Source organism: Anneissia japonica, unplaced genomic scaffold, assembly GCF_011630105.1.
Source record: "Anneissia japonica isolate Jap-2015-1 unplaced genomic scaffold, ASM1163010v1 scaffold287832_len156248_cov139, whole genome shotgun sequence".
NCBI classification, from domain to species: domain Eukaryota; kingdom Metazoa; phylum Echinodermata; class Crinoidea; order Comatulida; family Comatulidae; genus Anneissia; species Anneissia japonica.
The window spans coordinates 59,035-75,009 of NW_022684458.1; the positions used below are offsets into that span (position 1 = coordinate 59,035).

The 15,975-nt window shown below is 30.8% G+C and overlaps 2 protein-coding genes across 2 annotated transcripts; both read left to right on the plus strand.

The window, feature by feature from the left end:
- The first annotated feature begins 4,064 nt into the window (after nt 1-4,064).
- LOC117106017 (probable serine/threonine-protein kinase roco4) lies at nt 4,065-13,537 on the plus strand. Its single transcript, XM_033247339.1, has 11 exons — nt 4,065-4,228; nt 5,665-5,768; nt 6,191-6,318; nt 8,144-8,186; nt 8,829-9,124; nt 10,381-10,470; nt 10,680-10,865; nt 12,230-12,472; nt 12,723-12,905; nt 13,146-13,332; nt 13,533-13,537. Exons 1-11 carry the CDS (start codon nt 4,065-4,067, stop codon nt 13,535-13,537), a joined length of 1,629 nt encoding a protein of 542 aa, XP_033103230.1.
- Nucleotides 13,537-15,863, plus strand: LOC117106004. The gene is made up of 4 exons (XM_033247319.1): nt 13,537-13,613; nt 13,967-14,171; nt 14,657-15,145; nt 15,228-15,863. Exons 1-4 carry the CDS (start codon nt 13,608-13,610, stop codon nt 15,737-15,739), a joined length of 1,212 nt encoding a protein of 403 aa, XP_033103210.1. The 5' UTR covers nt 13,537-13,607; the 3' UTR covers nt 15,740-15,863.
- The last annotated feature ends 112 nt before the right edge of the window (nt 15,864-15,975 follow it).

Below are 15,975 nucleotides of genomic sequence, written 5' to 3' on the forward strand. Positions count from 1 at the left end.
TATCAGAATAGTATGATTTCTCTGACTACAATATGACTGCTCCCGGCATTTGATTATAAGTATTTAAACGTCAATTATAAATTAAAATATTTCATTAATTCTATAAAATTCATAGTTTATGACCTAAATTTACTTATAATATTCTAATAATAAATATAAATATTGTATCCACAAACAATAGAGGGATTCAGGGACAAGTTTTAACAGATGAAGGGTCCAGACCAGCTCCACCTTGATTTCTGGTTCTTGTTAGGCCTACCGGGTGTTTTGGGGCTGAGGTACGATGTTGTAAGGCAACATCGCCTGTTTTGAATGAAATTTTTTAATTTTATTTTGTGGAAATTAAAAAAAAAATCATAGGATTCCAGACCTAGTATACCTCTGAACGAATTTCCGCCTTTCCCCCTTTATTTAATAACCTACCGTTTAGGCTACTAAATTATGTAAATATCATATTATTATTGTTTTAATGAATATTTTAAGTTCAAAAACCTGAAGATGTTTAACCAAAACATTCAACATACAGTATGTATTATTCAATTCAATAACTAATTAGATTAGGGCCTAAATACCATAGTTGGTTTAACAACATAATAATTACGTCATTAAATCAACAGATTTATTTTGAAATATTGTCCTGATAAATAAAAAACAAGGCAAATAACAAGAATCAGAGAATAATATTACGAGGAATAATAACATTAAATCTGAAATAGTTTGTCAGTTATATGCTTCAAATAATATCAATCTTTGTAAAATAACTTAAAATATCCAAAAAATACTCCTAGATCCTATTCACTAACGTCCGTACTTAATATAATATAGGCCTAGGCCTACATACAGAGATAATAAAATGGTATAAAATACATTGGATTTAGATTAAACATGGCCTTCCGTATACTTATTTTAATTCTTAGTATACATGGAATATCATGGTACCAATACAAATATAAAACTCGTAAAAAAATAATTTCGAAAAAAATGTAAATTGATTTAACTTCCAGAAATAGGAAAACGCGTGCAAAATTAATGTGAACTTGGTTTGATAAAATATTATGAAATAATTTGTATTTTATAGAAAAATATGTTATTCCTTATATTCATTTTAATTCTGAATGTAATTGAAATGTCATAGTGTCAATAAAATTAAGAAACTTCAAAAAATCTTTCTTGAAGAATCATGTAACAAAAGTCAATCTAAATAAATAGAAAGATGCATGCGACAGAAACCCGAATAATTTAACGGTTTGCTATTTATATTTCATTTTTTAACTTGATTAGTAATTCGATTGATTTTATTGAATGGTTTTTAATGTTTGATGTGATTATGATGTGATTAAAGTGTGTTTGTAATGTATGTGTATTTTGTAGTAGTATGTTGTTATAATCGTGTAGTGTGCATTCATGTTTGTTTTCGTAGAAAAAATGGACGCCGTTAATATACGCTGTGTTGCGGAGCGCATCAGACAACGTGTTGGAGATGATGATTGACGCAGCAACAAAGAAGACCATAGAACACGAGAGCATCGTGAGTGAAATTAAATATCATTACATTTTATACAAACAATACAAAACACATATCATGTATACAAATCATGCAATAAACAAGTGAACATCAACTCAATGTAGATTACAGTGATTTATTTCATTTAAAACTATAAATTATGATTTTATTATTTGATTTATATGCATTTTTTAACTCTAAAAAGCTTATGTTATGAAAATGATCACTATTTTCTCAATAAAAACTTTCAAAAAATATATTTTATAATGAGAAAAAAGTAATTATGTTTGGATTTGTTTTTATCAGTTTGGTTAACTAGATACATTAATGACAATAAAATTAATATTTTACACAAAAAGTTCAATCATTAAAAATGTGAATTTATATTAATGTAATCTAATAATAGTGTAAAACATAGGCATTTTGATTCAAAAATTGTTTGCCCGATTCTACGTTATAAACTTCATCTAAAAAAATATTAAATTATGTAATTAGTATCTAATAATGACTCAAAGTAGATTACAGTGATAAGTTTTATTTAAAACTAGAAATTAGGATTTTACTATTTAATTTACCTGATTGTTTACAACACTAAAAGCCTATGTTATGGGCATGAACAATATTTACTCAATAAAACTTTAAAAAATATATTTTAGAATCAGAGAAAGTAATTATGTTTGGATTTGTTTTTATCAATATAGCCTACTAAATATATTAATGACAATGAAATTGATATTTTACACGAAAAGTTCAACCGCTAAAAATGCGAATTTGAAAGAATACTTGAATATAGTGTAAATCATAGGCCTTTTGATTCAAACATTATTTGCGAGATTTTACATTATAACCGTCATTTAAAAAATATTAAATTATGTAATTAGTATCTAATAATAACGAGTGTAATAATTAATGTATGGGTGATGTAACTCAGACGTTTGTTTTGTTGATATGTGGTGTCATAGTTTCTTGTTGTAGTTTGTTTTCCTGTGTTTTAATTTTCTACTTTTCACTTGTAGCTGCATCGAACTATTCTCCATTACTTGGCGATGTTCGGACATGTATCAGCATTAAGACGCGCGCTGCAAAAACCAAACATCAATGTTAATGTGAGAGACGACGTAAGTACAGTGTAATAAAACAACACTTTTATTAATTGTAAACAAATTAACATCATTGAATTCACAACATATTTTGTCATCACATTCTATTTATTCATATTGTTGTTTATTTTATAACGCGCATGATTTACATAAAGCTGGCTGAAAAATAAGAATGTTCCGTTCAGCATTATCATCATCATAAAATATCATCGTGATTATTGAAATGAATATTCACAAACATTCACATTATCATTGCTATTAATATGAATAGTATCATCATCATAATTTGTTTAATTAATATTCTATTTTATATTATCATTATCATGTTTATAATGATTACATGGAGAAATAATTATGTACGATAATTATGAATTATTTCAGCTGTTTTACGTCGACGTATTAATTATTTGTGTAAATTCATATTCTTGTGTTGTGTCTGTACTTGACAACAAACTTGACATTGATTATCCTTTCATTGCAGGATGGATGCACACCACTACATGAATGTCTAGATAATGAGTACTGCAGTTATGAACAACACCGCGAAATGGCAATGTGCCTCATGGAACATGGCGCGTTATTAATAAAAGACAACGTAATGTACATAATACAAATAAGAATGCATCATCAAACGGATACCAGTCAATGGTCTTAATACAACAACTGTATATCAGGAGGCACTACTACTAGAGCATTTCATGTGTTTAAAACAAACATGAGAAATATCAAATCTTAAAAAAAGAAATAAAAATAAGTAATATTCTACAAAAAAAAAAAAAAAAAAAGTAATACCGGCACCCTACAAATATTTTTTTTTCCAATTATTTTGTACCAATAAATTTGGTGATAACAAATTATCGTAAAATTATCTTGATGCTAATGTGTTGCTGTATACTTTGAAAATATTATTTTGCTATATTTTATGAATATTATTAAATTAAAATGTATTTATTAATTTGGATTTGGATTCTTTACACTAATTGGAATATTTAATAATTCTTTTCATCATATTCAATTTGAAACTGTCATCGAATGTAATACAACTTTTGTGTACTCGTGTCTGTTATTGCAGAAAGGAAAGACGCCTCTTGATTTGTATGATAAGAATAAATGTGGTGAATACGGCGGTCGATCGATCAGACGAGAGAAGAAGGAAGAACTGAAAAAGTTACTTTTAGGTAAATTGACGAACCCATTGTATATTTGAGAATTTAATCATCTGCGGTATATTATAGTCTGTGCATGAACGCCTAATAAATATACTCAAGTTTTAAATTTTGATTTTGAAAAAGGCTACATAGGGCCTACACATTGGCATTTTTCCAATATTTTTTTATCTATATTATTATGACAATGCTATTTAGAGTGAACATTTAAAAGATTTATTTAATTTTTTTTTTTAAAGTTATAAATAATGTAATATACCAGTACTTGAAACAGACATATTTTTATTTTAAGAGATGACACTTCCTGCACAAATTAAAGCCAGAGGAAAAGATGCAGTTACTGCATTCGTCAATGAAATTGAAAAAGGTGAAATGACGTTGGTAAATAGCAGAGTGATGTTTCTAGGAAAGGAAGGGGCTGGTAAAACCAGCCTTGTAAATTCCATCCTTGGAAAACCGTAAGTGAAATTGAAGCCTTATTTTATTTCTATTTAAATAGAAAAGACAGCTTGATGTTACATATTATATCTCAAAGTTATTGAAAGGAAGCTGACTAATTCAAGCAATTTTAAATTACTCTATTTCAACAATTCTTACTAAAATTATGTGCACTTTTAAATAATTTTTGTTTGTAAATCGTCTTTTCATATGAATGAAGTGCTCCTTGACGGCTTTCAAAGATAATGCCACTTTATCGTTTCAAGCATATTATTTTGCGCGTGTGTGTGCGTATTGTACGCTCGTTTGTTAAAAAAAGAATGTGTTGCTAGATCAACGATCAACGAAGGTCAAATTCAATTAGGTCATTATAAGCCTCAAATCAAAGATATCTTTGCTCATACGTAGACTACGAGTAGAAACTGTAATGTAATTTTTCAAACATATCGAGACATTTATTACTAAATTATTAATATAAAATTATCTTAAGCTGTTTTACATAATTACATACTGTGTATGTAATTATTATAGAACGTAATTCATTATTATTATTTATTATTAGTATCATCATCATCATTATTATTATTATTATTATTATTATTATTATTATTATTTAACATTAATTTATTATTATTACTACTTTAATATTAGCATTATCATTATAACCATTATTATTATTTTTTTTTAAACCGCAATTATAGATTCAATGAAAATGAACCATCAACTTGTGGTATTCTAACAACAACAGTATTTCAAACTGTAGGTGAAGACTACAACAAGTGGGAGGAACATAAGGATGTAGACGGTATGGATAATAGAATTACCGTAAATATTTAAATAAATGCCCTGGGGAATTTATTAAAGGGAGGCGTTTATAATATTTTGGTGAAAAATATGTACGTATATAAACTATAAATAGGTATGCACTAATAAACGTATACGTCCTTGATTATGTGCACTTTTAATAATCTTTGTTTGTAAATCATCTTTTTATGAATGAACCGCTCCTTGACTGTTCGTTTCAAGCATGTTATTTTGCGCGTGTGTGTGCGTACTGTACGCTCGTTTGTTAAAAAAGGAATGTGTTGCTAGATCAACGATCAACGAAGGTCAAATTCAATTAGGTCATTATAAGCCTCAAATCAAAGATATCTTTGCTCATACGTAGACTACGAGTAGAAACTGTAATGTAATTTTTCAAACATATCGAGACGTTTATTACTAAATTATTAATATAAAATTATCTTTAAGCTGTTTTATTTCGTGTATGTAATTATTATGGAACGTAATTCATTATTATTATTTATTATTAGTATCATCATCATCATCATCATTATTATTATTATTATTATTATTATTATTATTATTATTATTTAACATTAATTTATTTTATTACTACTTTAATATTAGCATTATCATTATAACCATTATTTTTCCTTTTTTTAAACCGCAATAGATTCAATGAGAATGAACCATCAACTTGTGGTATTCTAACAACAACAGTATTTCAAACTGTTGGTTTAGACTACATCAAGTGGGAGGAACATAAGGATGTAGACGGTATGGATAATAGAATTACCGTAAATATTTAAATAAATGCCCTGGGGAATTTATTAAAGGGAGGCGTTTATAATATTTTGGTGAAAAATATGTACGTATATAAACTATAAATAGGTATGCACTAATAAACGTTCTGTAATTTCAGAGTAAATAGGCCAAATGTATTGCATGATCCCAACGAGAAGAAAACATGTAATTCTACTTGGAGTAGAACATTTATGAGAGTGAGAATGATGTTGCTTAAATTCGTTTTGTCTACAGAAATTCCAGTGAAGCGTTTATTCCAATTGAGACTCGCGGGGGTGGGGGGATATTTGAGTAGGCGTCTATTCTAATAAATACTGTTACTTACCAAATATACGTGATCACAAATGAATTTATTAAAAATCAATATAGATAATAATTATTTGATTATTGTACAGTGTGTGAATTAACCAAGAAAATACGAGAGTATAATATAGCAGAACGTATTGCAAGGAAGTTGGAACCACCAGAAGGCCAGGAAACCACATCTATGTCCGTATCACCCAGTTCTACAGCATCTCCAATGGTAGAATAATAAATGCTTTATTTTAAACATAATTTTTACATTTCACTATAGTTTAAATTTTTACCTATTTTGCTTTATATTATGATATATGTGTTTAAATTTTCAAAACTTTTGTCAGAGTCAGAGAGTGCCATTTTCGCAGTTTGTTTTTGTTTTTATAACGATCCGATGTCCCATGGGTTTTGTCATTTTTTTTCCCCGACAGACTATACCTCCCACCCCACCTGCACCGGAGCCATTCCTGTATCATACAGTACGAATGTCATAATTCATTTCCTGATTCCCAGACATAATGAGTCTGATAGAAGCGAAAACGGGGAGAAACGGGGGGGGGGGGGGGGGGGGGTGAGAGTTGGCCCTTTTATTTTTCTACTCTTGGACCAAACCCATCGCCAGTAATAAATATAGTTAACTAACGCTATACAGTGCCATTATTATTCAATGTATTGTAGATTCTTTTTGTCATATTCAAACGTACATAAAAAGTTTTTATTTTAGCAACGAGTGTGTACACATGTTAATTGGCGCCTGTAAATCAATCAATCAATCAATTGAAGAGATTTCTATAGCGGCAATTAGTAATGTTTCTTGGTGTTGAGTGACGATGGTATAATTACACAGTGCATAAAATGGTTAATTTAATTATCAAATAAGTGGAAATGTATTTTTCTTCAATAATAATACTAATAATTATACTCTAAATTGTAAAGCGCGCGTCTATGTTTCCTTGAATTGAAACGTATTCATCTTTAGTCTAAAGAAAACAATTGATTAAAATCTTCTTTCTTGCGTAAATACTACCACAGGGCGTAGGTAGGCACTCTCTTTGGAATGCTTCTCATTATGTTAAGTATAAAACCTGTCCAGACTCTCAAATTTAATTTGAAGGAAAACAAAAAAAAACATGTGATATGCCCTAATATGGTCATGATGGCATCACATCATGACCATATATAGTGTAACCACATTTAAATTTCATATAAAACAAACACAATAAGATTTTACTAATTAAGACAAATTATTAAAATAAAGTTCTCTAAAGGTTAACTACAGTTTTTTTTAGTACAAATTGTAATTAAAATATATAAAATATATTATAAAAACTGTATTGCATAAAAATACTAATCGTTTGGCATTAAGAAATAGTAATAGGTAAAACAAATAATAGACTATGTTAAACGTTTAATATTAAAGTACCATTTCCGGGCTTATAAAAGAGTATTTTTAAAATTATTTTTAAGGGCCCAGTCGTCTAACAGGAGAAGGTTTCGTCGTGGAAAATTTTTGTTTAGTATAAGGTCGGAACTTCGTTTAGGCTAGCTTCCTCATTGAGCAATTTGTGTTAATTTTCATCAACAATACCCTCATAATGCTTGGAAGATTTCATTGGGATCGTGGAAGCAGTCTCGACTTCGACTTTGACATTAGACAATTATGAATTCATATTACAATAATTCATGCCTAATAAAATAGCTAATAAAATTCATAAAAAATTGGTAAAATATTCAAGCTTCTAACAAGCACCTCCCCCGGTCAACAGGCCTAGATGCTCGCTATGCTCGCATACTGGATTAATTACCCCTCCCCCACTTTCTAAAACGTTCTTCTGGCATTAATCCCCTTATTTTTGATTCGTCACCTGGCCGTTTTACGGTATTTTGTAGTGTTGATATTTGGTACTTGATGTTTCCACATTTTCAACTATGCTATTAATGTTTTATTGTAAATAGAATATTTTATCTACATAGGAGTAACTAAAAATAATGATTAAAACAACTATAATTTACCAACTACTATACAATTTTTACAAACTATTTTATTGCAGGAAACATCAGAAGAAGCTACAAGTCTAACTTCAGAGGAAAAAGGTATTTATTATTTAAGAACACTGTTCATCACTTCCCTTATATCATTACAGGGGAATTGGGCAGCCTTTTTTGCTTTTACATTGTACGTTGTCTATTTTTCTAATGCCAGCTAAATAAACTTAAACATTTCCCTGACGAGAGCGTAATAAGGTGGTCAGGCATCGCTCAAAAGGGAGACAGTGAAAAGCTACCGGGAGTTAAAGTTTAGCTATTTCAAAGGCATGTAAAAGCTACATTGTATTTTCTCCCCGATGAATTGTAATTTTTCTTTTCCTCCCTCCCCCTCCCTCTCTAATTTTGCCATGATCTTACGCGCATTTACTTGATAATTAAGCCCTCCCCCACTCAGATTTTCACGTGTCCATTTCATCTTTCTGTCGATAATCCTAGATTTTAGAATTCCTCATACCTTTCAGTACATTTTAAGCAGTAACATAATATTGCTCATGGTTATCTTATCATCTTTTCTTGACATTCCTCATAAATTTCATTCAATATTATCATCATAATCATTCATTTATTATTACATTATCCTCATTAATTTAGTATTGTATTCCATTGTCATCACCATCATCCATCTTCAGATCATCTCTTCGGAACTCAAAATATATATGAGTTCGAATTTTATTTCCTTTTTTTCAGAAACTTCTGATGTGTCTCAGAGTGCTGCAAATGTTCAGTTCGATAGACTCCCAGAAGAAATTTTTAAAAAAGTTGTAGCTAATCTTGACCGCCAGAATCCTGAACCAAGCAGGAGCGCAGAAGAACCAAAACCCGGCATTTTTAAACGATTCTTCATGAAAATAACGAGAAACAAGCCTACTAACAAAGATGCACGCTTTGAACGTGTTGTTGAACGTGTTGTTGAAAATGTACCTAGTGATGTAACATGTATATGGGATTATGCAGGCCAAATCTCATATTATATAACTCATAGGGTAAGCAGCATAGCACTTTACTGATTATAGTGTACAAGGCTACATTCTAATATTATTGTAATTGTCACTGGATATTACATTATCTGTATCAGAAATAGATTTGTTTTTCTTTCAAATGTGATGTTATAATAAACGCAATTAATTAATAATAAAGAAAAATTGGTCGTCTGAAAAGTTTAATCTGAACCATATGACTATAGCCAATCACATACTGTTCAATATTTTGAGAATTCTGAAGGTGCTTAAATTATATTTTTTATCTCATTAGGCCTACAGCCACTAACGTAGTGTTCACTCGAGAGTTCGTGGATGTTTAAATATATTAATGTTTGTTGCACCACTACAATGAAGTAACAAAAATATTTTTTAAAATATGATAAATAGGCTACAGCAGCATTACTTATTCACATCAACATGTATTAAAATAATAAGTACATAAATCTACAATGAAGAGTAAATTGGAAAATTCACTGGATATTACATTATCTGTATCAGAAATAGATTTGTTTTTCTTTCAAATGTGATGTTATAATAAACGCAATTAATTAATAATAAAGAAAAATTGGTCGTCTGAAAAGTTTAATCTGAACCATATGACTATAGCCAATCACATACTGTTCAATATTTTGAGAATTCTGAAGGTGCTTAAATTATATTTTTTATTAAAGTTTAAAGCCAATTCTCATTAGGCCTACAGCCACTAACGTAGTGTTCACTCGAGAGTTCGTGGATGTTTAAATATATTAATGTTTGTTGCACCAGTACAATGAAGTAACAAAAATACTTTTTAAAATATGATAAATAGGCTACAGCAGCATTACTTATTCACATCAACATGTATTAAAATAATAAGTACATAAATCTACAATGAGGAGTAAATTGGAAAATATTATTTAGATACGGTAAATTATTAAACAAAAGAAAATACGCTAATGCCATAGAAACTTACAAACAGAGAAAAATATTTAATCATGGAACGAACAAAGCCAATGATAACCCATATGACTACTTTCATTTGTGTCCTTAAAATTATTGATAATACAATAGTGATCGTGCTGATAATAGTTGATATAACGGCGCATATCTACTCAACAACACTAATACAGTTTACGCACTTAAACCAAGAACTTTCAAAATGAAGTAAGCGTTGATTATTTAATTTTCTTTTAATCATCAGTTGACTTTTAGGTGATGTTTAATTTTACTTTATGTTTAACATTTTCCATTAATTAAAATAAACATTTTTTCCTTTCCAGTTTTTCTTGACAGATGGATCGTCATATGTCGTTGCTTTTAGTTTGTTTGAGCCTTTAAATGAATTGGCAAAATCAAGAGGTCCACTAAAAGTAAATAAATCATTTCACATTTTCTACTATGCAATAAAAGTGAATTAGTTTCCATTAACTTATTGCATATCATATCTGTTTTTTTATATTAACTATGTTCTTATATTTTGTAAAGAGTTTGAGTAAGTTTGTAATTTAATAGTCTTATCTATGACACTCATTATATTTTCTCTCTTTACTCTTCCTTGTTCCTTTCTTCTTTTTATCAGGATCGGTTTGAAATGACTAATCTCCAAATGATTATTTTCTGGATACGGTCAATATATGAGCACGCTGTACTACAATATAATGCAAGTACGCAATTAATAAATGACACTATAGCCTCACCCACAATCAGTTTGGTTGGCACTCACAAAGACAAGTTAGAGGGAAGTGAGGAGAATAAACAGAATCAGGTAAGATATTACATCGCAGTTTTAGACATAAGTATAGGCGAATTTTGTGTAATGTAAACATTTAAAAAAATTGTTAATACATAACGTGATAAATTTAATCTCTACGTAAACAAAGTATTAACAAATATTCCGCTTGTTCCCAAAAGTATCTATATCAGTGGCCTTGCTAATACTAATACTGTATTGTAGTTATTTAACACTAGATTGTTAAATAAGTATTTTATTGAAAATTTCTTTTACAAGAATTTGTCATTTTGAGTATGGCCATGACGACAATGACGGTGGTGTTGGTGATAATGATGACAAAATTCAAAATTAGCAGAAAAACTGCAAAAAACACCAAAAGAAACGAAACCTTGCACGCATTTGACTAAGTGTTCAGGATGATCTTCACCACTGGAATATATTTATTATTATTTTTTTTAAATTTATATTTCCAACATAACATAATACATCAAATGACAATTAAATAACATGACGAGAAGAAAAGAAAAGAAAAAAAATCCTACGTCACTTCACCCAGCAGGACACTAAGTAATGGAGCATCATTAAACAGAGGCAGGGAGAGAAAATACTTTCTCCAGTCTACCGGAACATCGACACAGCATGTAGCATCCAGTCCCAATCCTCTAACAGACAGGAATAGACTCCCACATGCCGACCCGTCCGTTGAGTATCTTCACCGGACGAGTCAACAATACGTCTTCAACTGAAAATAGTTATGGTTTACGGCGGTAGGCTTGGCCACCTGGGCTTCAAGTTTTCCTCCCAGTCTGAAGCTATTTTTATGGCCCTCCACCCAAAAGTAAATTTTTATTTACCCCATGTCCATCATTGAAATCAACTTATATTTTATTTAAGGTTTACCAAATGTTATCATCACCCACCCTTAAAATTTATTTTATTTTCCCATAGCGATTAAATCATTGTCCTCTTAAATAGGTGGCAATCCCTTCACATGACAAACATAAACACATGGTGCTTTATAAACTCATAATGAGACTTATGGAGTTTTTTTTTTTTTCGTGAGTAAAATATCATGGGATCCTACAGGATTTAAACAATGACCTTGAGATTGGAAGGTGAGCATCCAATCTATTCAACTCCCAACCCTTTCAGGACAATGTCTACACCGCACACACAGTTTTCTACAGCTACTACCATACCTTCCAGAATTCTGTACTACAAAGTCAACAGAACAGTAAACGGGCTATAAGTAATCCGTTGTTAGGAAGTTCCCCACTCTAAGTCATTGAATCCCAATTTTGGATGCTCTAATGTGCTTTGTTTTTGTAAATTTCAATGTATGAAAACACAGGTAAAATGAAATTAAATAAAATTGTACTATTTAATTTTATTCAAAGATTGAAGCAATATTCAAAATAATATTTGAAGAAATCAAAGGGATGCCTTTCGAACTTCACGTTGACAGAACGATGTATGCTGTAGATAATACATCAGCAAATGACAAAGGGATTGAAGAATTAAAAAAAAATCTTGGAGGTTACACAAAGCAAATGGCAAAAACAGTTCCCACAAAATGGGTTGATTTCCAGTCGAAAATCCAAGAAGTCGGGAAAACAACACTGCGCATGTCCTTAGACGAGGTACCATTTTGTCGTATTTTTCCGAAATTTCTTTAGCCTCATAAACATTCTATAAGATTGTGGAAACATATTTTAGAATTAATTATAATAAATGTGATTATTATTATTATTAATTATTTTTATTATTTGTATTATTATCAAGGTTAGATGTAATAACATTTCACTGTCATGAATATTTTTATGTTGGTTATATTTATACTTATAGACAACTATTAGAGTGTTTCTAATATTTTATTCAATATTTTTTTAGGTCAATGAGATTGCTGTCGATTGTGGAATTCCGAACGAAAACACCATCCACATTCTCAACTATTTAAATGATTGCGGAATCATCATGTATTCGCCAACTAACATCAAGTTGAAGAACACTGTGATTACTAACGTTCACATGTTGATTGAAATCTTCACGAAAGTAATCACAACAGAAGATCAGGTACTATTAACAATCAAGTAAACTGGCGTGCGGGATAGACCATACACATTTTAACATACAGTATACGTAATCCGTTTTTAATTAGAGTACATTATGACCATTCATTTTTGAATTGCACACCTGACCTGTTCTAGAATAAATGCTAAATGTGCTTTAAAATTAAAGAAAAGATGGTATTTAAAATCCTCTACACACTTTTATTAATAAAATTATGTTTTTGTTGATTTTATTTTTATTTAGAGACCCGCAATGATGAAATTATGGCATCTGCTTGATAAAGGCATTCTGAGTGAGACATTGCTACGTCATCTGTGGAAACATGAGTTGGAGGAAGACGCTAGCAGCTTTGACATTTTTGTCGAATTGATGAAGGTTTTTGGACTGCTCTTTGAGAAGCAAACGGTAATTCAATGCCTCTACTTATCATGTAATATGCATTTAACAACTGCTCTGCGTATACATTTTGTTGTGATGCATTGTTTCGTTTGGTCTACATGTAAAAGCTTCATTAATAATTTCTTAAAATGGAAAGGAAAAACCCAATGTATAATTTGAAGTAAATGAAATATGAATCATGGAGATGTGTATAAGAGACAGATTATACGATAAGTCATCTTTTTCCTACAGCTTGAAATAACGCATCGGATTGTAGTAGATGCAAATGATAAACAAGTAATATCACAACCACACCCGAGTGTCTGCATGGAGGTAAACACAACGGCTAATTGTTTGACTTAAACCTTGCTCGCTTAAAATTCGTTATATTGTGGCATTTCGGTACAAAATATAAGCATAAAGAAAATAGAACATGTCTAACAGTTAGAATACTGTCCAACAATCCTAAAATTAATACTAATAATACTTACAGTAACATTTTGAAGGTGTTTTGCATCAGAAAAATCACTAACAATCATGTTTTGCAGAACCTAATAATTATTTTATCTTACTGTAGACTATAATATGAACTCATATGAGGAAAGGTAGAATTTACGTGCAACAAATTGGAATAAAACAATTAAAAATACAAAATGATTTAAAAATAATAATATTTTGTTATTTAGGTATTAAACTACCTGAAGCATCAACTGAAGACTGTGTATGGTACAACAGAAGGTATCGGCTACAAGTTACGCGTCTTGTGCAGCGTATGTCAACCAACACAGCAACCTCATCTGCATGATCTTGAGGATTGTCTGAGAAAAGATAAGGTTTCTTGTGGAAAGATGTCAATGCAGACTTTTCGTTTCAAAAGACTTTTTTCAACAGGTTAGTGAAGAAATGTGTGTTGAGGTTTTTTTTTTAATATGCCGTTGTATGTGTGTCATATTCTACAGTATATATATTTTTTCATAGTAAACAGAGTAAACTCACGGGTCCTAGATGATTTCCTGGAATATTATGGCTAGACCACTGTAATTCCAATACTGTGTAGTAGCCACATCACATGACCTAACGTGCAAATCGGCGCCACTTTGGATATAGTACCAGCGGCTAAGCATTCTCTTATTGACCGTGTACCATAATATGCATTTAACAACTGCTCTGCGTATACATTTTGTTGTGATGCATTGTTTTGTTTGGTCTATAACATGTAACAACTTCATTAATAACTTCTTAAAATGGAAAGGTAATGAAGAAAACCAATGCGTAATTTGAAGTAAATGAAATAAGAATCATGGTGAAATGACGATAATAATTCTAATGCAATTATCTTTAATAAAATTATTACATTTACTTTCTATTAAAACCAGAATTTGTCGAAGAGATCAAGAATTTTCAGGCCGTTCAGTCATTGATTATTGAACTTGGAACGAGGAAGATGAAGGAATTCTTCTTAAAAACAACACATCAAACGAACTCCTCATCTGTTGTCAAATTCTTGAAGAAGGAGAAAGAAAACGGAAGCTTTGCAAGTATGGCGTATTTCCAAGGTCAAGATAAGGTGTTCTCATCAGATGCAGACATCAATGCTTTTGACATTGAAATCCTGATGACATTGATTCGTTACTGTTGTAGAATCACGTATCCCGATGACGACTGGGAACAACCGGATAAAATAGATAATCCCGAACTCGCAAATCTTATCCGCATCCAACAGTATAAAAACACTAAATTAGATCGGAATACAAGTTGTAAAATACCAGCCAAGGATTTTGATGAGGAGTGGAAAGAAGTAAAAGAAATTCTCTTGGATCTTGGTGTTCCCTCCAACGACATCGAAGACATTCGCCTTAGAAAAGGTAAATATTAAATGAATAAAATTCGTATCATATAAGGTTCTCTTATTGTTCTCTTTTAACTTTCCTCTTTTCTATAAAATAGGTTTTGATAAGACTGCCATTCAAGAAATACAGAACTTCCAAACGATCATGTTACTTGTTGTTGGCCTTGGTACACACGTGATGAGGAAGTACTTTCTACGAGTTCACAATCTGAAAGAGGGAGATGTTGGGCAGTTTCTGATGAGTATGAAAAGTAGATTTACAAAAGAAGCAAGGTTGTTTAGAGACCAGAAGAACAAAATGTTTACACCAAATGCAGACATTAATGACTTTGATATTTCAATCATGATCAAAATCATTCGCTTCTGCCACTGCGGCAATCCACTTCCGGATTCGTTTTGGTCACAACCAGATGAAACGCTTGACAGCGAACTTACAAATTTCGTTCGTATCCAGCAATATAGAAATACAAAGTTTGCCCACACAGCGAGTCCAAGGATGTCAACAAAGGAGTTTGATGTTGAATGGAAGAATCTGACGTCCATATTCCAAGGAGTTGGAGTTTCAATGGAAGACATTGATCAATATAAACGAATTCGATTATCAATCTAACTTGAATAATGCCAACCATCGGCTTTGATACTCAATGCACAAGCTTGGATTGGATTTTCTGTATTCACCTAGAACTAAATGTAAATATATAAACTAATGTACATAGTAATACAAAGTACAATTCTTTTTCGACCCCAAGCTGTGAACACTCATTGTATGGAAGGTGTCACCCGTTCAGCAGACCAAAATTGATTCGAAACGGCCAAATCGTTTGCTACTAGTAGCGTTTTAAATTC

What these genes read in the sequence shown, in the direction of transcription:
- LOC117106017 (XM_033247339.1), top strand. Translation starts at nt 4,065, where the DNA reads ATGACACTTCCTGCACAAATTAAAGCCAGAGGAAAAGATGCAGTTACT. An exon ending in GTTCTACAGCATCTCCAATG is followed by an intron (nt 6,319 to 8,143) that starts GTAGAATAATAA and finishes ATTTTATTGCAG; the next exon opens with GAAACATCAGAAGAAGCTAC. An exon ending in AATCAAGAGGTCCACTAAAA is followed by an intron (nt 10,471 to 10,679) that starts GTAAATAAATCA and finishes TCTTTTTATCAG; the next exon opens with GATCGGTTTGAAATGACTAA.
- LOC117106004 (XM_033247319.1), top strand. An exon ending in CAAAAGACTTTTTTCAACAG is followed by an intron (nt 14,172 to 14,656) that starts GTTAGTGAAGAA and finishes TATTAAAACCAG; the next exon opens with AATTTGTCGAAGAGATCAAG. An exon ending in AGACATTCGCCTTAGAAAAG is followed by an intron (nt 15,146 to 15,227) that starts GTAAATATTAAA and finishes TCTATAAAATAG; the next exon opens with GTTTTGATAAGACTGCCATT.